This window comes from Lissotriton vulgaris, chromosome 3_1, assembly GCF_964263255.1.
Source record: "Lissotriton vulgaris chromosome 3_1, aLisVul1.2, whole genome shotgun sequence".
Taxonomy (NCBI): Eukaryota; Metazoa; Chordata; class Amphibia; order Caudata; family Salamandridae; genus Lissotriton; species Lissotriton vulgaris.
In genome coordinates this window covers 1,916,656,408-1,916,684,348 of record NC_141689.1, presented here as the reverse complement: position 1 = coordinate 1,916,684,348, position 27,941 = coordinate 1,916,656,408, and the positions used below count along the sequence as shown (strand labels likewise).

The window sequence follows — 27,941 nt, the reverse complement described above, 5'->3', positions numbered from 1 at the left end:
TTGTAAAAATTAGGTCAAGTAGATGCCCCTTCTCGTGTGGTGGCCCAGGCACCTTATGGGACATTTGTAAGGAAGGTGTCGATTCAAAGAAGCATTTAAAACCATTTTAAAAAATAATTCTCACCCTTACCTTTTCTTTCAGGTTTGTCACTTCGTTATGTGTGATAGCCTGGAGGCAGAGCTTGACTTATATCTGGTCTGGCTTCTGCATGGAGCCAGGCTTCTGTTATAAAAACTACATCAGGTGTATCTTCGTCCAGGCAGGAAGCAGAAGAGTTCGAATTTGTGGGTGGGTAGGGATCAGCAGTTAATCATATGCATGCACCAGTAGGTGTTGACCCCTTTGGTTTTCCTAAGAAGAGGAGTATGAGAGGGGAAGAAGGAACAGCTCTTACATTACAATTCCTTATTATAGAGGTCTATAGAATGAAGGAACTCTTCCTTGATAGTTCCCCTAAGAGCCCCCAGATGTAGGGATGTATAAATTAACTTACTTTCAGATTGGGGGCAGGGTTCCTGGTCCCATTCGGGCGCGGACGGGCGCTGATGGGCTTGCCTTTGGCGCTCCAGTGGCAAGACTGCTCCCTGGCCTTCATTATATAGGGTAAGGCCTTCATAATATAAGGTACCCTAAATAGCGTGGGGTACCCGGGGCGCGGTCGTCAAGGCGACCAAGATGGCGTCTTCTAGTGTGCTAGTCCCCTTAAGCAAGCGCTATTCTAACAACAGAGCGCTAAAGACACCAGTGTGGGGATCGGCGAAATTGGCCAAATTCAGGTAATCTGACACACAATAAAGTGCAATTCAATTGATTGGCAGTACTTAGCAGCGTTTATTCTCCCCTTAGTGCCGATTATTTAAAACTCAGTGCAGTTTCCTCTAAATACTTAAAATCTCAATTTCAACTAGTGCAAGTAATTGGCAGCGTTAGCTTTCAAAAAGCATTTTTCTCTAAAATAAAATCCGTTTCAAGTACTTGGCAGTGTTAGGTTTAACAGCAGTTTCTCTTACTGCACACCGCATGAAGCGAACAGTGGCAGCTATTGCATTAGCATGTTGGTTAATGCACGCCTACAAAGACATGTTTAAACTGTACGTCAAAGAGATGTACCCTCTTGAATTGATTGTGTCTGTCATCATTTTGAGGCAGATTAAATCAATATTTGCTGTTTACTGTAGCTTGTAACTGCAAAGCTCAGGCTTCAAGCAACATACAAAACAAGCCTTGGCAAAACCGATAGTTCTTGGCTCTAAAATCCCAAGTTACTGGCTCTGCCAATGCTTTTTCCATTGTCAATCGCATGTGAACGCATGTGGCATGACGCATGCGTTTGCAGGGCAGGCGATCTTGCACTGGGGTTTCCATGAAAGAAAATGCACTCCTAAATAGCCTGCAATTGATACACATGCATCAAGATCTGAGCATCATGATGCATGTGCAACCATGCGGCATGACGCGTGGCCACAGGTTTACCATGATGCATACATCTGCATGCGTAGTGATGCACGATGAGGCGTGCTTTTGCATGCATCATGATGCGCAGTAGCTATTTTTAATATATCTTTTAAACATGGCCATATAGAAGTGTAAATTACAATCTAGAATTTTTTTTTAAAAAGTTTGTGCAAAAAAGGAAGCAAGTGGCCCGGTATAACTTAGCAGCTGCCGTGCCCTGGTAAAAAATATAATTATAAGAGAAAATATTTAAAATTGAGAGGCGAGAATTGGTGGAACAAGGGAGGCGAGTAAAAAGAGAATGTGTGGGTGGGAGAGTGAAGACAAAAGGAAGGAGAGAAAAAACGTGTACTGACATGGACGGCTCAGTTTAAGTGAAAAGAGTCCCCTCAAGACAGCAATAGAAAGACGGAACTAATCCAGTTAGAACAATGTGAGATCAACAAATCAATGATTAATTTGTAAAAAAAAACAAAAAATAGTGCCAGGTTTCTAATCAACAGACTACTTTCGCTTACACTGTCCATTTCTGCTGTCAAATACAGTAACAGCACAATTCAATCAATCAATCAATCAAGACATTTATAGAGCGCACTACTTACCCGTAGGGTCTCAAGGCGCTGGGGGGAGGGAGGTGCCGCTACTGCTCGAACAGCCAGGTCTTCAGCTTCTTCCTGAAGGAGAGGTGGTCTTGGGTCAGGCGCAGGTCGGTCGGGAGGGAGTTCCAGGTCTTGGCGGCCAGGTAGGAGAAGGACCTTCCTCCTGTAGTCGCTCTTCGGATGCGGGGGGCGGCGGCGAGGGCGTGGTTGGCTGATCGGAGGTGGCGTTTGGGAGCGTAGAAGTTGATTCGGTTGTTGAGGTAGCTCGGGCCTTGGTCGTGTAGGGCTTTGTGTGCGTGGGTGAGGAGGCGGAAGGTGATTCTTTTGTTGACGGGGAGCCAATGCAGGTCTCTCAGATGTCCGGAGATGTGGCTGGTTCGTGGGATGTCGAGGATGAGTCTGGCTGAGGCGTTCTGGATCCGCTGGAGTCTCTTCTGGAGCTTGGCGGTGGTACCGGCGTAGAGGGCGTTGCCGTAGTCCAGTCGACTAGTGACGAGGGCCTGGGTGACGGTCTTCCTGGTCTCGGTGGGGATCCACCAGAAGATCTTCCGTAGCATGCGTAGGATGTTGAAGCACGCCGAGGAGACGTTGTTGACTTGCCTGGTCATGGAGAGGGAGGAGTCCAGGATGAAGCCCAGGTTGCGTGCGTGGTCTGTCGGTCATAAGTCAAAGACCTACAAGTGTGACAATCCTGACAATTTCTGGACCAAAATGTTTAAAGAACGGCTTTGGCAGAAGTTAATAGTCATTCTTAATGTATATTGAATTCATAAACAGCAGTTGATGGCTCATCTCTGAGCTAAAAAACAGCGCCACCCTGTGGCAGACTGTCATAGATACTGGTGCTGACAGCTGAGGGCCGGTTCCGAGCACCGGAAAACACCGGCTCGAATTAAGCTCCTGAGTGGGACAATCACAAAACAGGGAAGAAAACCATTGAATCTGGAGTCAACTTGCGCTAAGTATCAGAAGGATTTAATACTAGTAGTAGGTGATTTTAATCATAGATTAGATCCCAGAAAGGTTGACAGTTGGCACAAAGAATCGCTAGAAGCCCATAATATCGAAGTAGCACTCTTTCCAAGGGGGGAACTCTCACAGCAGGATGAGTCATTTAGTCAGCTAATGGGGTCCTTGGGCATGGCATGTGCAAATGGAAGATTTCAGCAAGACCAGCCAGCGGGAAGGACTTTCATGAGGGGCCAGCAACTCTGCCCAATTGACTATGTATTTTGTCAGGCCTGGTGTTTTGGTAAAATAAGTAATTTTGAGGTGGTGAAAATGACAGGTAGTGACCACTTCCCTTTGAAGTTAGAAATACACATACCGAAACATAAAAGTAGAGATAGGGCTCTACAGGTCAATGTGGACTACCCCAAACGACTATCAACCTGCATATCAGATGAACAGATAGAAAAGCTTAAGCTAATTCAAAAGTCAATTCCAACTGAAGGAATTCATCCTAATGCAGGAATTCTGAACTAACCTTAGGTAAGCTGGCAGATTCCCTCAAGAAGGAATTCAAGTCAAAAAAGTCAGGACTGGGTAGCTATGTTGATAATAAAAATAGGAAACCCTGGTTTGATAAAGAATGCAGGGTAGCTAAGGCCCTGATAAGATAGGAGAGAAGAGTAAGGGCCTTGTTCAAAGTGGATCTATACCAATCACTTCAGCAACTAAGGTTAAAGTATAAAACATTAATTCGGAATAAAAAAAGAAGGTATGAAGAGAAATGCTGGGCAAACATGTTTGAGGTGATTGAATCCAAGGATGCAAGAGGGTTTTGGAAATTAGTCCAAGAGAGTGTGGGGGGGAAATCTGGTTCCTTGGCCTGTATGGTCCCTGAAGATGACTGGGTAGGCTATCTGGAAGAAATTTATGGAAGATGGCCGACACAATCAATACCAGGAACCTTAGTTTGGTCACAGGTGAGGGACGATATAAAGGACTACTTTACCCCAAGATATATAAAGGAGATTATTGCTAGCTTGAACCTCACCCGCGCTGCAGGGCCAGATAACCTCCTGGCAATGATAATTAAAACATGTCCAGAATGGTGGGCAGAGTTTTTTGTGAAGATGTTCCTGGTAATCCTGGACACTGGAATTGTTCCAGAAAGTTGGAAAGGCGCAATTATAAGGCCTATTCATAAAAAGGGCAGCCACAAATTACCAAAAAACTATAGGCTGATAAACCTCCTGGATATAGGGGAAAAAGTCTTTGCAAAAGTAATATTACATTTATTAAAAGATTAGGCAGAGGAAAACCAAATCATTCCCCCGGAACAGGGTGGGTTTAAATCCGGCCATTCTACAATTGATCATTGTTTTGCTCTTTGGGCCATAGCACGGAAGTCAATGGAATCTCGGGGTAGGTTATTCTGTTGTTTTGTTGACTTCCGTGCAGCCTTTGATTTAGTCGACCGGGAGCTGCTGTGGGAGGCCCTAATTAGTCAGGGAATTCCTAATGATATACTGCGGCTGCTACAAATGCTCCATTCTAAAAACTGGGCACAGATAATCTTAGACATTGATGGCAGTTTATCAGGGAAAATAGAAATTGGAAATGGTCTGCGTCAGGGATGCGTATTAGCTCCCTTGTTGTTCTCCCTGTTCCTAGCTGACCTACCATCAATACTGGGGAATACAACTGGGGCAAGTCCGAAATTAAATGGCAAACAGATAGCATGTTTACTCTATGCTGATGATCTAGTGATTATGGACCAGACTGAGGTTAGCTTGTAAAGAAAACTAAATGTATTTAATGACTACTGCTTAAGGAAAAAACTTGTGATAAATATGGACAAGACCAAAACATTGAACTTTGGCCGGAGGAAAACTGAGTTCTCATGGTGGATTGGGTCAGAAAAAGTGGAATCAGTAACAGAGTATAGATACTTGGGGTTATGGTTCGAGCAGAATCTGAAATGGAATACCCACTTAGAGGCATCTAAATTAAGAACTTCTGCTTCGATTAGCGGTCTGATATTGTTTAATAAAGCCTATGGTGCTATGACCGACAATCCAGTGCTAAAAGCCTACGCTGCTATTGTACCCCCGCAATTTTTGTATGGTGCTGAATTGTTGTTCCTAAGTGGTAAGGAAAACTTGGATGTGGAAGAAGGTAAAAACCTAAAAAAGTTATTTATGCTCCCCGGTCAGCAATGGTTCAGGCAGTAAGACTGGAATTAGGCCTGACTTCATGAGGTACGCAAGTTGGTATGGCCCTTTTGCGCTTTTGGCAACGCCTAGAAATAGGCGCAATTATCAAAATATCACAATGGTGCAAAAATGAAATTCAGGACAGTGAACTAAAATGGGCAAGAGAGACCAGGGGGATAGTAACAAAGTTATGCAAGAAGATGAGCGTTAATGTATGCTCTACTGTCTCCGTGGCTAATCTTGATAAAAAGTTACTTAGGTCGACGGGGAAGGAAGTATCGCATGCACAGGACAAAATCTATCTTGCAAGTAAATCTTCAATCTGTTTTTTGATCGATGCATGGAATAATGGTCAATGCTTCCCCTACATTGAAAGTTACCGGACCGCAAATTACGAAATGAGGTTCTGAGGGTAAGAATTGGGGTAAACCCTTGTTATATGAACAACTCTGTAAAGCGGGGTATGATCAATGAGGAGGGAAGCTGCATTTGCTCTTTGGGGTCCAAATGTGATATGCTGCACATCTTGTTTGATTGTCTGAAGTTTTTGGATTTACGTATTACATTTTTAAAACCAATTTTTATTAAATATGAGATTAAAACTAGGACCCAGGCTGTGATACTGATGACAGAAATGGCCCACTTAGATATTGCTGTGGCTATGGGGAAATATATGCAAAAAGTGAAGGCAGTTTTTTATCTTTTTAACGAGTTTTAACAAATAGCTATTTTTAGATCAGATAATTGTGGGCTGTTAGATCAAATATGTTTTAGGAGGTTTTATGTGTGTTAATGAAATGTTTTGCTTAACTTGTTGAATGAATTTTTTAGCGACATGTATTGTTTGTGGACCAACGGTCCGAATAAACGTGAAATAAACTTGAAACTTGAACATTGAATCAAGAGCAGGCATTTGAGACTGACAACAGAACTATGACATTCAGTCATGAGCAAGGGACTGACATAAAGCTCACTCAGCACATGCTATGTATCCGAAGCAATAGGCCTGCCAACAGACAACTAAAGCTGCCTGTAGCCGAGGTCTGCAAGTGAGCTCATAAGCAAGAACTGGAGAGTCTGATTACTGGGAGAAATGAAAGATGCATGTGATGGTCTCCACCAAATAGATGATTTACAGGAGTAAAACTAACTTAGAATAATGCCATTGTCGAAACGGAGATACAATTTCTGCAGCAGAAAGTCTGCTTTGCAAAAGTACACAGCGAAGAGGTCCCCCGGGTATATGATAATGTCTGCCAGTGTAAACTGCACGAAAAGAAACCGAAGGCATAAATCAACAAGCATGATATGTGTTGAACTCACACCCGCCTTTCACGGGCTGAGAAGTATTGCACCATATTTATAAACTAGTGACAGGGTGCATGCAAAGCAGCGTCTTCGAACAGCGGTTGAACTTCCTCAGGAAGTGTCGATTTTAGTCGCGCTGGAACCAGACTTCCTGCGTTTTGTGACTGTGCTTGTTTTGTAAATGATACTGTAACCATGAAGCACGGCAGTAAAGTGTCAGTGATGTATTTCATGAACAAAGACGCCAAACTATGCAACTTGTTTCCACAGGCAAGCAGCCCCACGACAGGAACTGCGCCGGAGAGCCAGTCGCGAACGTCTGTCTGTCCTTCTGCGCAGGATATATGCAGGTACGTGCTGGACTGCGGTATGCTCGTGTGTGTCTTACCCCCCATCGTGTTCGCAAACCCTGCTTTGCACTCACATTTCCCACTAGTGTCCTCGACTGACACCTTTGCTTCTTACACTTGCGTTTCGTTTCTTCTTCTTCGTTGTTTGTGTGATCTGTCTTCTTGTGCTCATTTTCATCTTGATTTCATTGCTTTCTCTTCCATTTTCCATGCTCTGCCTTTGCCTGTCACGTGGGCCAGATCCGCCCCCTTGCATGCTGTGTTAGAAGATGATGGTGAACACACGGCCCCTGTTATGGTGGTCACCCCAGCTAATAGGGAGCCTTGTCAGAAACAGATGAAACGAAGGGTCAGGAGAAGAAAGGGGCCGTGTGACACCTGTGCCCTCAATGCAGAGAAGCAAAGGAAACTCAAAAGCTGCAGGTTTCAAAGAGAAGCTCGAAGTGCCAGGTGGAATGAGTCAAACTCCTCTTCTGATGAGGGCCACTGGGCCAAGCCTCGGAGCCAACACACGGCAAAGAAGAGATATCCCAAGAAAGAGGTCACCTGGCATCATTCATGCCGCGGCCAGGACGCGCCCTCCAATGTGAACGCTATCGAAATGAAGCCAATGGGCCCAAAAGACCCAGGAGAAGGCACTCAGCAGCAAAGCCAGCAGCACCTCCAGGAGAAAACATGTGTAAGCCGCAGAAGAAGGAAGTTGTCGAGGTGCAAGGAGGCTTGTCTTTCCGCATCGTCAACATCCTCTCAGGAGGCAATCAATCCACCTAGGAAGCGAAGGGGGGACCACGAAAAGATGCCCCACCCTGACTCAAAGTCCTGCCAGTGCGGGGCCGAGGGCCTCATCAAAAAGAGCTTTGAAGAGGGCAGGCCTCCTGGCATGGAGACACTGGCGGTGGTACACAAAGGAACGCCTGGCAGCGCGGGCCCCAGTGACAGTGAAACCACGCGGGCCTCCTATGACGTCATGTCTGATGACGACCTAGAGTTATGCAGGTTAGTGTCTATTGGTAACAAAGTGAACTTGTTGAAAAGCCGGCATCGCGCCATTCTCTCTTATGTTTTAGAATTCATGCCTTGTGACTGGATTCAAAAGCCTAGCACAAATGTTAAACATTAATGTCCTCTAGGGAGAGTTATGCGATTACTTTAGTTCTTCCGCAGGCGGGTGGCCCACTATTTCATAGTAACAGAGTCCATCATTTACATGTTGCATTGCTAAACATAACTGGTCAAGCAAGAAATAGTTGTATGTTCAGGTTTGAATAAGCAGCAGATAAGCGGTCTGCAGCAGCATGTGGTGCACAATTGCACTGTAAATCTCTGAGCATTGTTGAAATCGGAGTATTCTCTGCTTACTGCAGCCTAGAGATGGATGTCCTGCTGTTGTGTTTAATTACCTTAAATCAAGAGCGGCTGTCGTAGAATGCTACGGTTTTTTTCGTACTTTGTATACAGGGAAATTATGTGGTTTTCAGTCATGTGAAACCAGCGGAACTAGCATTCTGAACCTTAAAGAATTTGCTAGCAAGTTAAATCTTACTTTTTATGTTTTGCCTAGTAAATATTTGAGAATAATTGGATTGAACAGAATTGAAATTGAATGGAACAGTGGGAATTGTGTAATTATTATTTCGCCACAAGACATGTTTTTGCTATACTAACATTTCCATGTTAATTTAATATTCATTACACTTATAAACATATGTCTTAATGTTTCACAGAGGAAGTGAACGTGGAGAACTTTCGGTAACACTGAACCTTTGTCTTGCTTCAGAAACCAAACTGTTCAAAGCATGCCGGCATCTGGCCTCTGCAGCTGACTGCTTTAATTAGTTGGTAATTACGCCCAGCAGCATCTGTCTTACTGCAGATCGATGCAGTAATCCTTGGACCCTCTCTGGACCACCCTCCAGGGACCTTCCATCGTCTCCTCCTCTGAGCCCCCTTATCAGCAGAGGTGTCTCAGGTTTGACTTGGTTTGTTCCGGGACCCTCCTCTACCACAATTGGGAATTCAGTTGTGATACGTCCCTACTGCTGTAGAAATAAGAGTAACCTGGACCTGATGATGGCCTAAATACTCCAACAGGCTGAAACGCCGTCGACTTTTTACAGCAAAAATGTCGGCGCTATTTCCTCAAGGATACCCAGCTTGATCTCCTTTGTACATATTAGCATTTATTGTTTGGGTATCCCGATTATGTAAATCTCACCACCATTTGTATTTTGTTGCACCCCTTCCTGTCGCTTTACATACTTCCTCATGTGTCACTTACGCTATCACCATTTTCACGAACACTTGTGCACAGTATCCCACAGGTTACATGCCGTTTAATGTAACGCAGTGCTATTTTTATATATGTTTGAATTTATGAAGTTAAATATGACAAATATATGTATCTACTAAACTCAATCCTTTGTTGTCAAATTGTTCTTTTGTCTCCCTGGGTTCTCCTTCCGTACCCAGCAATAAATTGTGCTGCTTTAAATTGACCTTTAACTAACACCTTTAGAGACATTGTTGTATGTTACAGATGTTCGCCCTAGTCTCTACAGTGTTTATGGGCTACCTCCCGTAGTCTGATACTGATCACTGTTTAGATGCAGGATTTTAGACAGAGATTTCCCAAGTGTAATCCAAACCTTGCAACCCACATGGAACACACCCTGATTTTTTTAGTTCCACCCAAAACCACCATAATCAGCCATCATACTTAATTTACCACATGGGAGTAAGTTTACACCCAGGAAACTGCCTAATGAATGTCCACCTGAGGACACCACTGGGTGTAACTCCCACACACGCACTATGCTGGTCAATTATCAAAATGAAAACACGTTTGAATAAATTAAGTATCAAACCCAACAGCTAAGGCACTGTTGTAGAAAACTGATGCTAAGAGAAAAGTTGTTGTCAGGACAGTGCCTAAGCTAGCATCCTACACCAGGTGAAACAGCATGCAATTGGATTGTTTGAAAGATGGTCAGGCATCAGATTAACTGGGTACTACCCTATGGTAGTACCAGTTAATCTGGTACTACCTATGGTAGTACCAAATTAACTGGTACTACCATAGGGCTGCCGAAATCTCAACCTTGGAAAAATATCTCCCCACATTGTGTTCAAGCGATATTTACTTTTTAATGTAATCCAATTTAATGTCCTACATTTTTAGGACTTGGTAACATACTTGCCAATATTCTATTACCAAAAAGAGGTAGATTTTTTCAAGTCTAAGAAATACTTCTTAGCATAATGCTAATGTGACCTGGAATGACATCATAAGACCTTTGCTCCTGTAATGTCATTCAAAAAAACATAATTACTTTTCAGTCAAGAGGAAGCTACTGCGTCAGGAATCCCAGAACATGTTCCATAGGAAAAGCATTTTGTAATTTGCTAATAACTTTGGCGTCGTTTGACAAATCTTTGCAAAATTCTCCAACAATGAAGTCTATCCAGGTCAGCTCCTATCCTTGAAGTTTGGGGGTGATTTGTAAAAAGGGGGCTTAGAAAAAAGAGGGGTCCCAAAACGCATTTTCCCCATGTTAATTTCCATTGGAAATTTTGCGACGAGCTACAGCCCGAACTGCTGAACGGAATTACCCCAAATTTGGGAGAAAGATAGAGCTTGGTTCAGAAAGCAACCTTTTTTTTAATGGTATGAATCTGTTCAGTAGTTTTTGAGAAATTCAAGAAATAAGAGTCAAATAATCAATTTCCCGTAGGAAACTTTGTGCAAGGCTACAGATGAAACTACTAAACGGAATTACCCCAAATTTGGCAGGAAGGTAGTGTGTTGGACAGAAAGCGACCTTTTTTTTAAATGGTGTAAATCCGTTCAGCAGTTGCTGAGAAATTAGAAAAATAAAAGTTTCGATATCTGGGTGGAGCCTAAGTCCTGTGAACGAGCTTCATTGTGATTGGCCGCCAACACTCCAAACCAGGAAGTGTTGGCAGCCATCTTGTGGCTCGGTACAAGTGAGTCGCTAGAAAAGAGAGAAACAAAGGTAGAAAACAAGAGAAGGGGCAGGGTAGAAACACCTTGACCCCTTAGGCCTGCTCAGGGGGGCCCAGAAAGAACCCCAGGGCCGAAATTAAAAAAAAAGAAAACAAAACAAAAAGGAGCCATTCATGCTGGGGTCGCGGATTTTCATGTTTTATTTTAATGAGACCCCGGGGTGGGTAGGTCCTGGGGGCATTTCTTAAAACATAATAGATGGGGCTCACTGGGGCTGCAGGGGCCCGCTGGGGTCCCTGCAGTCTTGGGGCTTCACTCATGTTGGGAGGGAGGTTGCGTGGCCCCACTCCATGAGCCCTCCATCTGCTTATAACTTTGGCGTTGTTTGACGATTCTTTACAAAATTTTCCAAAAGGTTTCTCTTTTCTGATGAACTCCTATCTTGGAAGTTTAGGGGTGATTGGTCAAGGGGGGCTGAGAAAAAAAGGAGGTGTCAAAACTTGTTTTCTCAATGGATTTTCCATAGGAAACATTAGACAAGGCTACAGGTCAAACTGCTGAACGGAATTACGCCAAATTTGGCAGGGAGAAAGGTCTTGGTCCAGAAAGTGCGGTTTTGTAGAAATGGTGTAAATCTGTTTAGTAGTTTTTGAGATACTAAAGGGAAATTATATATATATATATATATATTACCTACTGGCAGTCGCCAGTAGGTAGTTATAGTTAGGATTGTTTTCTATAGGAAATCCACACCATTCTATTGGGAATGACTTTGGCGCCGGTTGAGGAATCTGCCTGTAATTTTCCTTAAATTTGTCTAGCTGCGCTCTGCTACTTCCCTCAAAGTTTGGGGGGGATTCGTCAAGCGGGGGCCGAGATAAAAGGGGGGTCCCAAAACGTGTTTTCCCCATATTAATTTCCATAGGGCGGTTGGACTCACTTTTAGCCCGAACGGCTGAATGGATTTCCACAAAACTTGGCAAAATTGTAGGGACTGGTAGCCTGATGTGCCTTTGCTATGTCTCAAGATATGTGCTCCAGTGGATTTTGAGTAATTTAATTTCAAAAAAATATATATATCTGGGCGGAGCCTAACCACACATCTGATCTGATTGGCTGTCAGCACTTCATCCAAGAAGTGTTGGAAGCCATCTTGGGACCAATATCCATGATAGCACCTCATTAAAAAGCATTGTAGTTAATAGAGGGTTTTAGGACTTTAGTTACATTATAAATCATTTGTTGATGGTACCATACTCATTTTAGGAATTGTGGTGTGTTCTAAGGTGATTTTACCATGTGAAAAAGCCTTCTGCTGTGATATCATGAATCATGTTTGAAAGAAAACAAATATCTCATGATTTTCCCACAGTGGTTTGGAAGGGGATCGCTAAGCTAAACTGAAAGCATATTTTCTGTAAATTCACATTATCTTTCTCAGTCATGTGAGAATGAAGTCTGACATTCTCAGTAAAACATGTACATCCAACAAGGACAGAGACTGTCAGTTGATTCCTTTGTGTTCTACTGCAGCCTCCTAGAGTGTTCTAAAGAACAACTAGAGCGCTAACAGTCCTACTTATTACAAAGGTATAGCACACCTGAACCCATCGTGATGGGAATAAAGTGGTAACTCTTAAAACATTTAATTTAAAAAGGAACAAAATGAGGGGGTATTTTATACCATAGAAAGTATTATTAGTGCTGCAGAAAGAAAAATTAGGGCACATTTTGAGTGACTTCTCAAATCTTCTATTTCATTAAAAAAATTCTGACATGCAGTCTCCCAAGATGGCCACCAGAGACAAAAGAGCCCAAATGTAGCCCAAATATCACCCAGATGTAGCCCAAGTATAGCCCAATTACAGAATGTCCCAGAGTGTTCTAAAGAACAACTAGAGCGCTAACAGTCCTACTTATTACAAAGGTATGGCACACCTGCAGCCATCCTGATTGGAATAAAGTGGTAACTCTTAAAGCATTTAATTTAAAAAGGAACAAAATGAGGGGGTATATTTTGCCATAGAAAGTATGATTAGTGCTGCAGAAAGAAAAATTAGGGCACATTTTGAGTGACTTCTCAAATCCTCTTCAATTTCATAAAAAAATTCAGACATACAGTCTCCCAAGATGGCCACCAGAGACAAAAGAACCTAAATGTAGCCCAAATATCACCCAGATGTAGCCCAAGTATAGCCCAATGACAGAATGTCCCAGAGTGTTCTAAAGAACAACTAGAGTGCTAGCAGTCTTACTTTTGACAAAAGTATGGCACACCAAGAAGCCATCTTGATTGGAATAAAGTGGTAAGTCTGAAAACATTTAATTTAAAAAGGAACAAAATGAGGGGGTTCATTTTGCCATAGAAAGTATGATTAGTGCTTCAGAAAGAAAAATTAGGGATCATTTTAAGTGTCTTCTCAAATCCTCTTCTATTTCATAAAAAAAATTCTGACATGCAGACTGAAACATGCACTTTGAATACCAGCAGCAGACTTCCCTGGTGAGCAGTAGCTTTACTACAGTGATCTAATGAGCAACTAGAGTGCTAACATTTAGAATTTATGGCAAATGTGTGACACATCTGAATGCCTTCTTGATGGAACCAAAGTAAACAAGCATTGAAAATGCAATAGATCTCGCCCTCGTTTAAGTTAAAGCCATTCTGTTTGTAATGAGGTGGCTTTTTAGCTTTGCTTTTATTAGTGTTTTTTAAACTTTCATGTCAATAACATGCATCTGTATGCATATATGTATATGTATGCATGCATCTATATTTGTATTTATATAGATATACAGATTATATATGTTTATATATGTATGTGTATATATATATATTCGCAGTCTCTTTCTTCAGAAAAATGCACACTCAGAGGTAAGGAAAGTTAGCCAGAACTTTAAATACCGCAACACCGCTACGCGTTTCGACACCGTGGTGTCTTGATCACGCCATATTATGCCGTATTAGCCACCGTGTATACATAGTATTGACCTGAACATAAACATAGAAGAGGGGTTATCTTTCCCTTCGTACATTCGCCGCCATATTGGAATGGTCAAATGTTTGTATTTTTCTCCCCTCGGCAATGTTGCCACATGCATTAATAAAAAGCATTTGTACAGTGTTTCATCTATCGCCATTCACGCGACTAGAATACATATACATTTTTACGCTAATCACACACTTGCTTTTTATATTTACTGCGGAGAAACGCGGATGTCCTAGATTTCTACTAATTAAGCATCCAAATTCAAACCTCCAGTGTAGACAGTATAGACACCTCGGACCTGAGGTTCTAACCTGCTATGTTGATTTCTTTGACATGATTTCGTTATGCATTAACGCTGATTCTTTAAATGTTTATGCTTTCGGACTAGTGCCTACGAGATTTAAGGACATCAACTTGATCCATTTTATGCAGTGGAAGAACAGTTGAAGGAATCAATTTTACACCAAATGGATTACTGAGTCCCCATCACCATAGTTCATTCCGGTCAATCACAAAATAAGAAAAAAAGCGAAAACAGTGTTCCCAATTCATATAACCAGTGCACGTGAATCCAATAGAGGTACAGGAAGATCGTGAGCCCTTTTCTGCCGTTTAACCGAGACAATGAAGGATGTCTTCCTGTCCATCTGTAAAATTAATCATAAGAATATAAAGTATTACTATTTAAAACCTTCTATCAGTAGAACTGAACTCATTCTGTCATGATCTTCTACAGCTCGCCTGCACAGCTACATATTCACCATGAAAAGGGGAATGATATAGAGACATTTGGATGCTCATCATTAATCTGGATGTAAGTGTGTTACTAGCTCCTCATCCAAGTTATGTCCTCCGGGGAACTTTGTCTCTAATTCTATTATCCATTTGGATTCCTTCTTTCTCAATTGTAACTCTCTATTACCACCTCTCTTGTTAACCATTACGTGTTCTATTGCAAAATAGCTTAACAGAGAGTTATTAGATCCATGTTTTTCATGAAAATGTCTTGCGATTGGGTACTGAAAGTCTAGGTTAGTGATGGCCCTCAAGTGTTCCTGCACCCGTTTTTTCACCATACATGTAGTACTGCCTACATACCTTAATTTGCAGGGACACTCAAGGATGTAAATTGCATAGGTGGTACTGCAAGTGAGAAATTGACTGATAATTTTATTCTTATTTGTCCCTGGTGTTGTGAATTCTCTCACCATTTTGCTTGTTGTACACGCTCTACAATGGTTGTAGGAGAGTAGGGTCTGCTATCCTATGGTCACCCCAAATTTTTGCTATTTGCTTCACTGGTTTCTGACTTAATGTGGCTGTGGGCCTGCTAATCAGACCCACAGCCTGCTGTTCTCTCTCTAAATTACTGCCAATGCACTTTAGGTGCATTACGAATTGGAACTGGTTCACCTTATGAGCCCCTGTATTAGTGCACCCTAGGTGCCCAGGGCATAGGTGTATCCAAGGCCTACCAGGGGCTGCAGCATGTATTGTGCCACCCCTGGCCTGGCCTCCATATTTGACACAACTGGCTGATCACTCAGCTGGGGTAAGTCGGTGTAACCACCTCTTACTTAGGTACAGTATGTCTGTGCCTAACCCTAAACTGGACACATATGTTCCTATCAGCCACTCCTATGGAAGGCCTCCTCAATCCTGGAGGCAGAGTGCTTGGAAATATGTGAGATGGTGCTCTAGCATGAGCTGAGCCTGTCTGCAGCTGTCGGGAACCACTCCCTAAGCTGTTCCGGGATATTGCCATACCATATACTCTTAAGTGCATTATAATCCTCGCGGTTATTTGCTATCTTTGGTTTGGCTTTATCAAAACATGTCGAGTAAGGTGTCATACGAATTGGAATACTATCCCCTCGCCAATTCTGGCGACGGGGATAGCATTCCACCCTTCTAGAGGGACACGACATGTGTGTAGCCTTAACCCCGGTTAAAGTTAAACAGAGCCTCAGCATCACAAAATGGATGCTGCCACCACAGACACGAGTCTGGCCTCCTGCTGCTGACCGAAACTCGGCAGATGGTGGCCTGGACAAAGGGTTTCCTGCCTTGGGAGGTGCGAGCACCACCCCAGACAGGATTTTGTGTATTGGGTAGGACAGGGCTGAATAGAATCAGACATGCCCGGGGCACACAAGGTGTCCCCGTGCATAGGCCAGTCCAAACCGGTTCTGGGGCTTTCCAGCCCCAGTCCTGGCGAGGAGCTGGACAAAGGAAAGGGGGTGTAGCCGCCCCCCTTCCTGGTTCCTCCCAGAGGAGGGACCTAGTAGGTGATCCACCCCTCAGATTGGGAATAAGAGTGGGAGCCGTGCCATTGCACAGCAGATCATCCTGAATCAACTTTACACGAAGAAGAAGACTGGACTTCGACATTCTGCTGCACAGAAGACTGAAGAGAATCTCCCTTGTGGCCTAGGAGTGGCCACCCTGTGAACACAGGTACCAACCAGCAACTCGACGTCTGCTTTGCCGCTGCCTCCCGCCGGAGACCGAGCCCAGAGCCCGACAAGAACCAGACTACCAGACCTCTTAGAGCCCGATCCACAGTCCCTGCGAAGAAGGGACCCGTGGAGGCACCGAGTGACGTGGGACCGGACCTCTTGGAAGACACTCGAAAAGCTGACTGCGCAGCTTCTGAGGCATCCTCGACGTTGTGCTTTGGGGACTGAGAACCCCCACCACCGAGCAGCCCTTGCACCGAAAATCAGCCCTCCAGCATCTCCACGATCTGCGTGGGGCCCTTTTGCATTGTGCCACTCGACGCGCCATCCCGGCCACTAGCCACGTGGTCAGTGGCCATCTTGGCGACGAACCCGAAGATTTGCACAGCAGGTCTGGTTGCTCCAGACCTACCCAAGCTCCTGTGAAAAGGAGCACCCGCTCTGACCTTGCTGGTCCGAGTGTTAAGCATCTTTCCACTTCTGCGTGGCTTGCATTTGCCAAGGCCTGTTTGCTCCGATCAGGTTGCCGACACCGCCAACAGCGAGAAGCCTACGTGGGACAGCTCGTGACCGACTCCTGGACGTCCTCGACCCCGGGTATCCACGTGGCTGCAGAAAGAAGCTACCCAACAACGCCTGTTTGCACCCGACATCGCCTGGTTCCAATCTGGTTCCATGGTAGTCACTGGCTAGTGACTTTGAACACTGTCCCCTCTGCTTTCAGGTCTTCACATCTTCAGATCCACCCTTGGATCCACCGGAACTCTTCTCATCGAGCCGCCTGCAGCATCTTCAGCTCCAAGCACCATCGACCGGCGTGACGAAACCCGACACTACTTCGACCCTGTGCACCCGCTTCCTGTGGGTGAGGTAACTCAGCTCCGCCAGTGCTCCTGCATTGGTACACATCTCAAGGGCCTGTGTCTTAAGTTTTAACTCCGTAGGTCACTCGGAAGGTTCCTAACTTTCTAACTTTGTACTTTTTACGCACCATAGACTTTACATTGGAAAGTGCGTGCACTTTGAACACTGCACCCGAGTCCCGTGGGCCTCTCCCAACTTAGTCACTGCTAGTCTCGAATAGCTCCAGCGATTCCCAAGGCCCTAGGCCTCTTCACTTTCCTCCTGGTATCTCTTATACCACTTTCTTAGTATATGGTTTAGGTGGCCCCTAGGGCTCATCCATATTGTGCAACTTTTGTGTATTTTAAACTGTCTTGTGATTTAACGCTTGTGCTTCTGTGCTCATAAAGAGTCCAGGGGGTTTTATAGTTAATAAATCAATATATATTTTCAATATATATCTGCGTGGTGTCCCTTTCATTTGGTATTCAAGGGGGTTGTGTATGGTATAACAGCTGGCTTCACATGCCTTTCAGAGTTTAGCCTAAGACTGCTTTGTCCACGTTACCACTAGGATAACTGGTCTACAAGGTTGAATTACAACCATCATCATAAGGGTTGCTTGGCATGGTACAAAGTGATCACTAAGAATTAGTGAGCATTATATACCAGGCCAACTTCTCACATTGGTGAGCAGCGGATTGGGATCTGAGCTTGCTGTTGTTTTACCATTACAATCTTTGAGATTATCATTTGAAAGATCATACAGGTACCTGCTAGGTACATATAAAACAAGACTAGTATACTTAAGTTCTACTAAACTTAGTTGTTGTAGAGCAAAGGGAGTAGCACACCCTAGCTACAACTACTAGATAGGTTTAGTAGGTAAACACCAGTGTAGGTAGATTGCAACACATCCACCCACACTAGAGCAATGTCTGGAGCAGAAGGGTCCAGTGGACTTACTCCTGTTGAGAGTGACCCTCCAAGGGCACCATCCAAATTTGCTATTTTTTCCTTTAAGGAATTAAGACAGCTTTGTGTCTTAAGGGGTCTGAAGACAGGGCCTTCCCCTACTACAGACCACCTAAGAGAGCTCTTAGACCAGTCTGAGACTCTAAAGCCCTCTAAGGCAAACCCCACAGGGGATGCTGAAGGAGGCCATCCTTCAGAGGATGACACTGTAGACACCCCTGCCCCTATCATCCTGGTAGATGAGGAAGCCTCCACCACTGGAGCTCCTCAGGTAGATGTAGAGGAAGAAGAAGAGGAGGAGGAGGTGGAAAGCAGTGAGTCAGATGATGACAGAGATAGTCAGGTGCTGGTCAGTAGACTGAACCAGGCTAACTTAAGCCAACTTGGGAATGAATCTGGTAACAACCCATTCAGACCCCCAGGTGGACTTAACCAGGGGCATAGGAGGAGGAGGAATCACTCAGGTGAATCCAATACCTTCCATGTCTCTAGAGGCTCTCATGGTCACTCCAGGAAGGAGATGACTAGCCCTCAGAGAAGGGAACATGAGGCCAAGATGAGAGAGGCTGAGCTTAGGATCCAGAGGCAAGAGTTAGAGGTTGCCCTGGCCAAGGAGAAACTTGCTAGAGCAAGACAGCCTAGAGAGAGTGGGGTAATAGAACCCACTGGTGGCAGCAATATCCACAAGGATAAAGACAGGTCTTTTGATAACAGAAACCTGAGTAAGATTGTGCCCCCCTACAAAGCTGGGGATGATATCCATAAATGGATTACTGCAATGGAGAGAGCCTGCAGAGTACAGCAGATCCCTCAGGAGCAGTGGGCAGCAATCTTGTGGCTCTCCTTTGAAGGTAGAGGCCGAGACAGACTCCCCACAGTTAGTGATGGGGATTCTAGAAACTACCTGGTCCTGAAGAGTGCTCTGATTGATGGGTTAGGCTTAACCACTGAACAGTACAGGTTAATGTTCAGAGATACCCAGAAGACACAGACTCAGGACTGGTCTGAATTTGTTGAGTGTGCCACTAAGGCTCTGGAGGGATGGTTGCTGGGAAGCAAGGTTACAGACTATGAAGGATTGTATAATTTGCTGATGAGAGAACACATTTAAAATAATTGTCAGAACCAGCAGTTGCATCAACATTTGGTTGACTCAGATTTGACCTCTCCCCAAGAATTGGGAAAGAGGGCAGATAAATGGGTAAGAACCAGAGTTAAGCAAAAGAACCAGAACCAGGGTGGTGACCAGAAGAAAACAGACCAGAAGGGTGGGGAGCAGAAAGCTAAAGACCAGAAGTCTTCAACAGGGCCCCAAACTGAGACAGAGGGTGGGTCCCAAACTTCCAAGAAGAAGAAGAAAGAAGGTCAGAAGAAACCCTGGTGTAAAACTTGTAAGAACACCTCTCACTGGACAAGTGAGTGTAAAAAGGGTGGAGCCCCCAGCACTGCAGCCCCTAAGGCACCTGCACCCACTAGTACAGTTAGCAGTGCTGGTCCTCAAGCCAAGGGATTAGTGGGTATCACTTTGGGAACTGAAGGAGATTCTGACCTAGTCAGAACCCTTACACAGGCTGTTCTGGTTTGTGAAGGGGACATAGATTTGACCCCTGACATAAGTCCCAGTAACCTGGGCAAATACAGACAGACACCTTTGATCAACAATAGAGTGGCTCAAGCTTACAGGGACACATGTGCCAGTGTCACTATGGTGACACCTAACTTTGTGGACCCTGGACAATACATGCCAGGCGATGATTACCTGGTGACCAATGCCAGCAATGTCACTACTACACATAGTGTGGCACTTGTTAACTTTTCCTGGGGAGGGGTAACCGGCCTAAAGAAAGTTGTGGTTAGTGCTGATCTCCCAGTAGAATGTTTGTTGGGCAATGACCTGGAGAACTCTCTATGGTCAGAAGTTGAGTACAGGACTCATGCAGAGATGTTAGGGATATCATCACATGTCCTTGCTGTGACCAGGTCACAGGCCAAAAAGTGCCTCTCTGAACCTCAGGTCTTGGATCTTGGAACAATGGACCAAGTACCTTCCAAGAAGAAGAACAGGAGGGTTAAGGCTGCGCCTTCCCAACTGCCTACAAGTGAGGATCAGGCTTCACAGGAAACTGATCTTGAGACCCCTGAAGGAACTGTCCCTGAAGAACTTGAACCTGATCAGGTTGAGTTTCGGGGACAGGGGGACCTTCTAGGGCAGACTTGGGGCAGGCTCAGTTAACCTGTCCTTCTCTTGAACCCCTCAGACAGCAGGCTGCTGCTGAAGCTGCTGGGAATGCTCAAGGTGCCCATAAAGTATATTGGGACGATGGACTCCTTTATTCAGAGGCTAGAGACCCCAAGCCTGGTGCTACCAGGAGGTTGGTTATACCTCTGCAATTTAGGGGCTTCCTACTCACCTTGGCCCATGATATTCCTTTAGCAGGACACCTAGGCCAGAACAAGACCTGGGACAGGCTTGTCCCTCACTTTCACTGGCCTCACATGTCTGAAGACACCAAGGAGTTTTGTCGCTCCTGTGAAACCTGCCAAGCCTGTGGTAAAGCAGGTGGAACAACAAAGGCCCCCCTGATACCACTACCTGTGGTGGGGGTTCCCTTTGAAAGAGTGGGGATTGATATTGTTGGTCCAATGGATCCCCCTACAGCATCTGGGCACAGATTCATACTGGTGGTAGTGGATCATGCCACCAGGTACCCAGAGGCAATTCCACTTAGGACCACAACAGCTCCTGTTGTGGCCAGGGCCTTACTTGGAGTTTTCTCCAGAGTGGGGTTTCCTAAGGAGGTAATATCAGATAGAGGTGCCAACTTCATGTCTGGATATTTGACAGCTATGTGGAAGGAATGTGGTGTCAACTACAAGTTCACCACTCCTTATCACCCACAATGCAATGGGCTTGTTGAGAGATTTAACAAGACCCTAAAGGGCATGATTAAAGGATTACCTGAAAAGCTCAGGCGAAGATGGGACATCCTACTGCCCTGCCTTTTGTTCGCTTACAGAGAGGTCCCACAAAAGGGGGTTGGCTTCAGCCCCTTTGAATTGTTGTTTGGGCACCCTGTAAGAGGACCCCTGTGTCTAGTGAAGGAAGGATGGGAGTTACCTCTCAAAAAGCCTAAACAGGACATAGTGGACTATGTACTTGGTCTCCGCTCCAGGATGGCAGAGTACATGGAAAAGGCATCCAAAAACCTTGAGGCTAGCCAAGAATTACAAAAAGCTTGGCATGACCAAAAGGCTGTCCTTGTTGAATTTCAGCCTGGACAGAAGGTATGGGTGTTGGAGCCAGTGGCCCCAGCAGCACTCCAAGACAAATGGTCTGGACCCCATACAATTCTGGAGAAGAAGGGAGAGGTTACCTACTTGGTGGACCTAGGAACTCCCAGGAGCCCCCACAGGGTGCTCCATGTAAACAGATTGAAGGCATATGTCAGCAGGGCAGACACGGGCTTGCTCATGGCTACAGATGAGGGACAGGAGGAAGAGAGTGACCCTCTCCCAGACCTGCTCACTCAGAACCCTGAGGATGGCTCAGTTGATGGTGTGGCCTTAGGTGGCAGCCTCACTGAGCATCAGCAACATGACTGCAGACAAGTTCTACAGGCATACAGGCATATGTTCTCATTGACACCCAGTCAGACTAACTGGTGTACACATGTGGTGGACACTGGTGACAGTCTTCCTGTAAAGAGCAACATTTACAGGCAACCTGACCACGTCAGGGACTGTATAAAGACTGAGGTGCAAAAGATGCTGGAATTAGGTGTCATTGAGCCTTCAGAGAGCCCCTGGGCTAGCCCAGTGGTTCTGGTCCCCAAACCTCACACCAAAGATGGCAAGAGAGAGATGAGGTTCTGTGTGGATTACAGAGGACTCAATGCTGTCACCAGGACAGATGCACACCCTATTCCAAGGGCAGATGAGCTCATTGACAAGTTGGCTTCTTCCAAATATTTGAGCACATTTGACTTGACAGCTGGCTACTGGCAAATCAGGTTAGCTGAGGAGTCTAAAGCCAAAACAGCATTTTCTACCCCTAGTGGGCATTATCAGTTTGTGGTGATGCCCTTTGGTTTGAAAAATGCACCTGCCACCTTCCAAAGGTTGGTGAATCAAGTCCTCACTGGGTTGGATGACTTTTGTGCAGCTTATCTGGACGATATTGCTGTCTTTAGCTCCACCTGGGAGGATCACCTGGTCCACCTGAAGGAAGTGCTTGAGGCTCTGCAGAAGGCAGGCCTCACTATCAAGGCAACAAAGTGCCAGATAGGGCAGAGCAAGGTTGTATACCTGGGCCACCTTGTAGGTGGAGGCCAAGTTCAACCACTGGAGAGTAAGATCCAGACCATCAAGGACTGGTCCCCTCCAACCACCCAGACTCAGGTCAGAGCTTTCTTGGGCCTGACTGGGTACTACAGGAAGTTTGTTAAGAACTATGGGTCCATTGTGACTCCTCTTAATGATCTGACATCTAAAAAGATGCCCAAAAAGGTTCAGTGGACAGAAATCTGTCAAAAGGCATTTGATGACCTGAAGAAGGCCATGTGCTCTGCACCTATCCTGAAGAGTCCTGACTACTCAAGAAAGTTCATTGTCCAAACAGATGCTTCTGAGTTGGGAGTGGGAGCAGTGCTTTCACAGCTTAATGTAGATGGCCAGGACCAGCCCATTGCTTTCATTAGCAGAAGGCTGACCCCCAGAGAGAAACGTTGGTCAGCTATAGAGAGGGAGGCCTTTGCTGTGGTGTGGGCCCTGAAGAAGTTGAGGCCATACTTGTTTGGTACTCACTTCAAGATTCAGACCGACCATAAGCCCCTCCTATGGCTTAATCAGATGAAGGGTGAAAACCCCAAACTACTCAGGTGGTCCATTTCCCTACAGGGGATGGACTTTACAGTGGAGCACCGCCCAGGGACTGACCATGGCAACGCAGATGGTCTCTCCAGGTACTTCCACTTAGAACATGAAGACACAACTGGTCAAGGTTAGTCTAATGTCCCTGGGTTTGGGGGGGGGGGGTTATGTAGGAGAGTAGGGTCTGCTATCCTATGGTCACCCCAAATTTTTGCTTTTTGCTTCACTGGTTTCTGACTTAATGTGGCTGTGGGCCTGCTAATCAGACCCACAGCCTGCTGTTCTCTCTCTAAATTACTGCCAATGCACTTTAGGTGCATTACGAATTGGGACTGGTTCACCTTATGAGCCCCTGTATTAGTGCACCCTAGGTGCCCAGGGCATAGGTGTATCCAAGGCCTACCAGGGGCTGCAACATGTATTGTGCCACCCCTGGCCTGGCCTCCATATTTGACACAACTGGCTGATCACTCAGCTGGGGTAAGTCGGTGTAACCACCTCTTACTTAGGTACAGTATGTCTGTGCCTAACCCTAAACTGGACACATATGTTCCTATCAGCCACTCCTATGGAAGGCCTCATCAATCCTGGAGGCAGAGTGCTTGGAAATATGTGAGATGGTGCTCTAGCATGAGCTGAGCCTGTCTGCAGCTGTCGGGAACCACTCCCTAAGCTGTTCCGGGATATTGCCATACCATATACTCTTAAGTGCATTATAATCCTCGCGGTTATTTGCTATCTTTGGTTTGGCTTTATCAAAACATGTCGAGTAAGGTGTCATACGAATTGGAATACTATCCCCTCGCCAATTCTGGCGATGGGGATAGCATTCCACCCTTCTAGAGGGACACGACATGTGTGTAGCCTTAACCCCGGTTAAAGTTAAACAGAGCCTCAGCATCACAAAATGGATGCTGCCACCACAGACACGAGTCTGGCCTCCTGCTGCTGACCGAAACTCGATTTACAAAAAGGGGGTGGTGATGAACAGAGTGTCTGAGTTAAACAGACCACTCTTACCCAGTCCAAAGATCAGGGCTTGATCCATCACCGTTATTTATCTCACTGCCCCATCCCAGCTCATAACCTGGCTATATGCAAATCAGTCTGTCCCTGGCCCAGTGCATCATGGGAACAGGGCAGACTAAACTACCAAGCCAATTCTTCACCAGAAAGGAGACAAGCTACCGGGGACCGGTTTCTGGCATTTCAGCCTTCTTCGGCCCGGCTTGCTTGAATCCTGATGGAGCAGTGAGAAAGGGACTCATGTCTGAGTATACCCTGCCACACCTATAGTGGCCAAAAACGATTTACAAAAAGGGGGTGGTGATGAACAGAGTGTCTGAGTTAAACAGACCACTCTTACCCAGTCCAAAGATCAGGGCTTGATCCATCACCGTTATTTATCTCACTGCCCCATCCCAGCTCAGAACCTGGCTATATGCAAATCAGTCTGTCCCTGGCCCAGTGCATCATGGGAACAGGGCAGACTAAACTACCAAGCCAATTCTTCACCAGAAAGGAGACAAGCTACCGGGGACCGGTTTCTGGCATTTCAGCCTTCTTCGGCCCGGCTTGCTTGAATCCTGATGGAGCAGTGAGAAAGGGACTCATGTCTGAGTATACCCTGCCACACCTATAGTGGCCAAAAACGATTTACAAAAAGGGGGTGGTGATGAACAGAGTGTCTGAGTTAAACAGACCACTCTTACCCAGTCCAAAGATCAGGGCTTGATCCATCACCGTTATTTATCTCACTGCCCCATCCCAGCTCAGAACCTGGCTATATGCAAATCAGTCTGTCCCTGGCCCAGTGCATCATGGGAACAGGGCAGACTAAACTACCAAGCCAATTCTTCACCAGAAAGGAGACAAGCTACCGGGGACCGGTTTCTGGCATTTCAGCCTTCTTCGGCCCGGCTTGCTTGAATCCTGATGGAGCAGTGAGAAAGGGACTCATGTCTGAGTATACCCTGCCACACCTATAGTGGCCAAAAACGATTTACAAAAAGGGGGTGGTGATGAACAGAGTGTCTGAGTTAAACAGACCACTCTTACCCAGTCCAAAGATCAGGGCTTGATCCATCACCGTTATTTATCTCACTGCCCCATCCCAGCTCAGAACCTGGCTATATGCAAATCAGTCTGTCCCTGGCCCAGTGCATCATGGGAACAGGGCAGACTAAACTACCAAGCCAATTCTTCACCAGAAAGGAGACAAGCTACCGGGGACCGGTTTCTGGCATTTCAGCCTTCTTCGGCCCGGCTTGCTTGAATCCTGATGGAGCAGTGAGAAAGGGACTCATGTCTGAGTATACCCTGCCACACCTATAGTGGCCAAAAACGATTTACAAAAAGGGGGTGGTGATGAACAGAGTGTCTGAGTTAAACAGACCACTCTTACCCAGTCCAAAGATCAGGGCTTGATCCATCACCGTTATTTATCTCACTGCCCCATCCCAGCTCAGAACCTGGCTATATGCAAATCAGTCTGTCCCTGGCCCAGTGCATCATGGGAACAGGGCAGACTAAACTACCAAGCCAATTCTTCACCAGAAAGGAGACAAGCTACCGGGGACCGGTTTCTGGCATTTCAGCCTTCTTCGGCCCGGCTTGCTTGAATCCTGATGGAGCAGTGAGAAAGGGACTCATGTCTGAGTATACCCTGCCACACCTATAGTGGCCAAAAACGATTTACAAAAAGGGGGTGGTGATGAACAGAGTGTCTGAGTTAAACAGACCACTCTTACCCAGTCCAAAGATCAGGGCTTGATCCATCACCGTTATTTATCTCACTGCCCCATCCCAGCTCAGAACCTGGCTATATGCAAATCAGTCTGTCCCTGGCCCAGTGCATCATGGGAACAGGGCAGACTAAACTACCAAGCCAATTCTTCACCAGAAAGGAGACAAGCTACCGGGGACCGGTTTCTGGCATTTCAGCCTTCTTCGGCCCGGCTTGCTTGAATCCTGATGGAGCAGTGAGAAAGGGACTCATGTCTGAGTATACCCTGCCACACCTATAGTGGCCAAAAACGATTTACAAAAAGGGGGTGGTGATGAACAGAGTGTCTGAGTTAAACAGACCACTCTTACCCAGTCCAAAGATCAGGGCTTGATCCATCACCGTTATTTATCTCACTGCCCCATCCCAGCTCAGAACCTGGCTATATGCAAATCAGTCTGTCCCTGGCCCAGTGCATCATGGGAACAGGGCAGACTAAACTACCAAGCCAATTCTTCACCAGAAAGGAGACAAGCTACCGGGGACCGGTTTCTGGCATTTCAGCCTTCTTCGGCCCGGCTTGCTTGAATCCTGATGGAGCAGTGAGAAAGGGACTCATGTCTGAGTATACCCTGCCACACCTATAGTGGCCAAAAACGATTTACAAAAAGGGGGTGGTGATGAACAGAGTGTCTGAGTTAAACAGACCACTCTTACCCAGTCCAAAGATCAGGGCTTGATCCATCACCGTTATTTATCTCACTGCCCCATCCCAGCTCAGAACCTGGCTATATGCAAATCAGTCTGTCCCTGGCCCAGTGCATCATGGGAACAGGGCAGACTAAACTACCAAGCCAATTCTTCACCAGAAAGGAGACAAGCTACCGGGGACCGGTTTCTGGCATTTCAGCCTTCTTCGGCCCGGCTTGCTTGAATCCTGATGGAGCAGTGAGAAAGGGACTCATGTCTGAGTATACCCTGCCACACCTATAGTGGCCAAAAACGATTTACAAAAAGGGGGTGGTGATGAACAGAGTGTCTGAGTTAAACAGACCACTCTTACCCAGTCCAAAGATCAGGGCTTGATCCATCACCGTTATTTATCTCACTGCCCCATCCCAGCTCAGAACCTGGCTATATGCAAATCAGTCTGTCCCTGGCCCAGTGCATCATGGGAACAGGGCAGACTAAACTACCAAGCCAATTCTTCACCAGAAAGGAGACAAGCTACCGGGGACCGGTTTCTGGCATTTCAGCCTTCTTCGGCCCGGCTTGCTTGAATCCTGATGGAGCAGTGAGAAAGGGACTCATGTCTGAGTATACCCTGCCACACCTATAGTGGCCAAAAACGATTTACAAAAAGGGGGTGGTGATGAACAGAGTGTCTGAGTTAAACAGACCACTCTTACCCAGTCCAAAGATCAGGGCTTGATCCATCACCGTTATTTATCTCACTGCCCCATCCCAGCTCAGAACCTGGCTATATGCAAATCAGTCTGTCCCTGGCCCAGTGCATCATGGGAACAGGGCAGACTAAACTACCAAGCCAATTCTTCACCAGAAAGGAGACAAGCTACCGGGGACCGGTTTCTGGCATTTCAGCCTTCTTCGGCCCGGCTTGCTTGAATCCTGATGGAGCAGTGAGAAAGGGACTCATGTCTGAGTATACCCTGCCACACCTATAGTGGCCAAAAACGATTTACAAAAAGGGGGTGGTGATGAACAGAGTGTCTGAGTTAAACAGACCACTCTTACCCAGTCCAAAGATCAGGGCTTGATCCATCACCGTTATTTATCTCACTGCCCCATCCCAGCTCAGAACCTGGCTATATGCAAATCAGTCTGTCCCTGGCCCAGTGCATCATGGGAACAGGGCAGACTAAACTACCAAGCCAATTCTTCACCAGAAAGGAGACAAGCTACCGGGGACCGGTTTCTGGCATTTCAGCCTTCTTCGGCCCGGCTTGCTTGAATCCTGATGGAGCAGTGAGAAAGGGACTCATGTCTGAGTATACCCTGCCACACCTATAGTGGCCAAAAACGATTTACAAAAAGGGGGTGGTGATGAACAGAGTGTCTGAGTTAAACAGACCACTCTTACCCAGTCCAAAGATCAGGTCTTGATCCATCACCGTTATTTATCTCACTGCCCCATCCCAGCTCAGAACCTGGCTATATGCAAATCAGTCTGTCCCTGGCCCAGTGCATCATGGGAACAGGGCAGACTAAACTACCAAGCCAA

The 27,941-nt window shown here is 45.8% G+C and overlaps 1 protein-coding gene across 2 annotated transcripts in view; it reads left to right on the top strand.

The window, feature by feature from the left end:
• The window catches only part of MARCHF1 (membrane associated ring-CH-type finger 1), a 1,592,900-nt gene that overhangs the window by 974,673 nt on the left and 590,286 nt on the right, over positions 1 to 27,941 (top strand). For both annotated transcript variants that reach the window (XM_086962389.1, XM_086962390.1), the window contains exons 3-4: positions 6,795 to 6,874; positions 7,115 to 7,870. In XM_086962389.1, the coding sequence (XP_086818515.1) occupies positions 6,795 to 6,874; positions 7,115 to 7,870 (836 nt within the window). The remainder of the gene's footprint in view (positions 1 to 6,794; positions 6,875 to 7,114; positions 7,871 to 27,941) is intronic.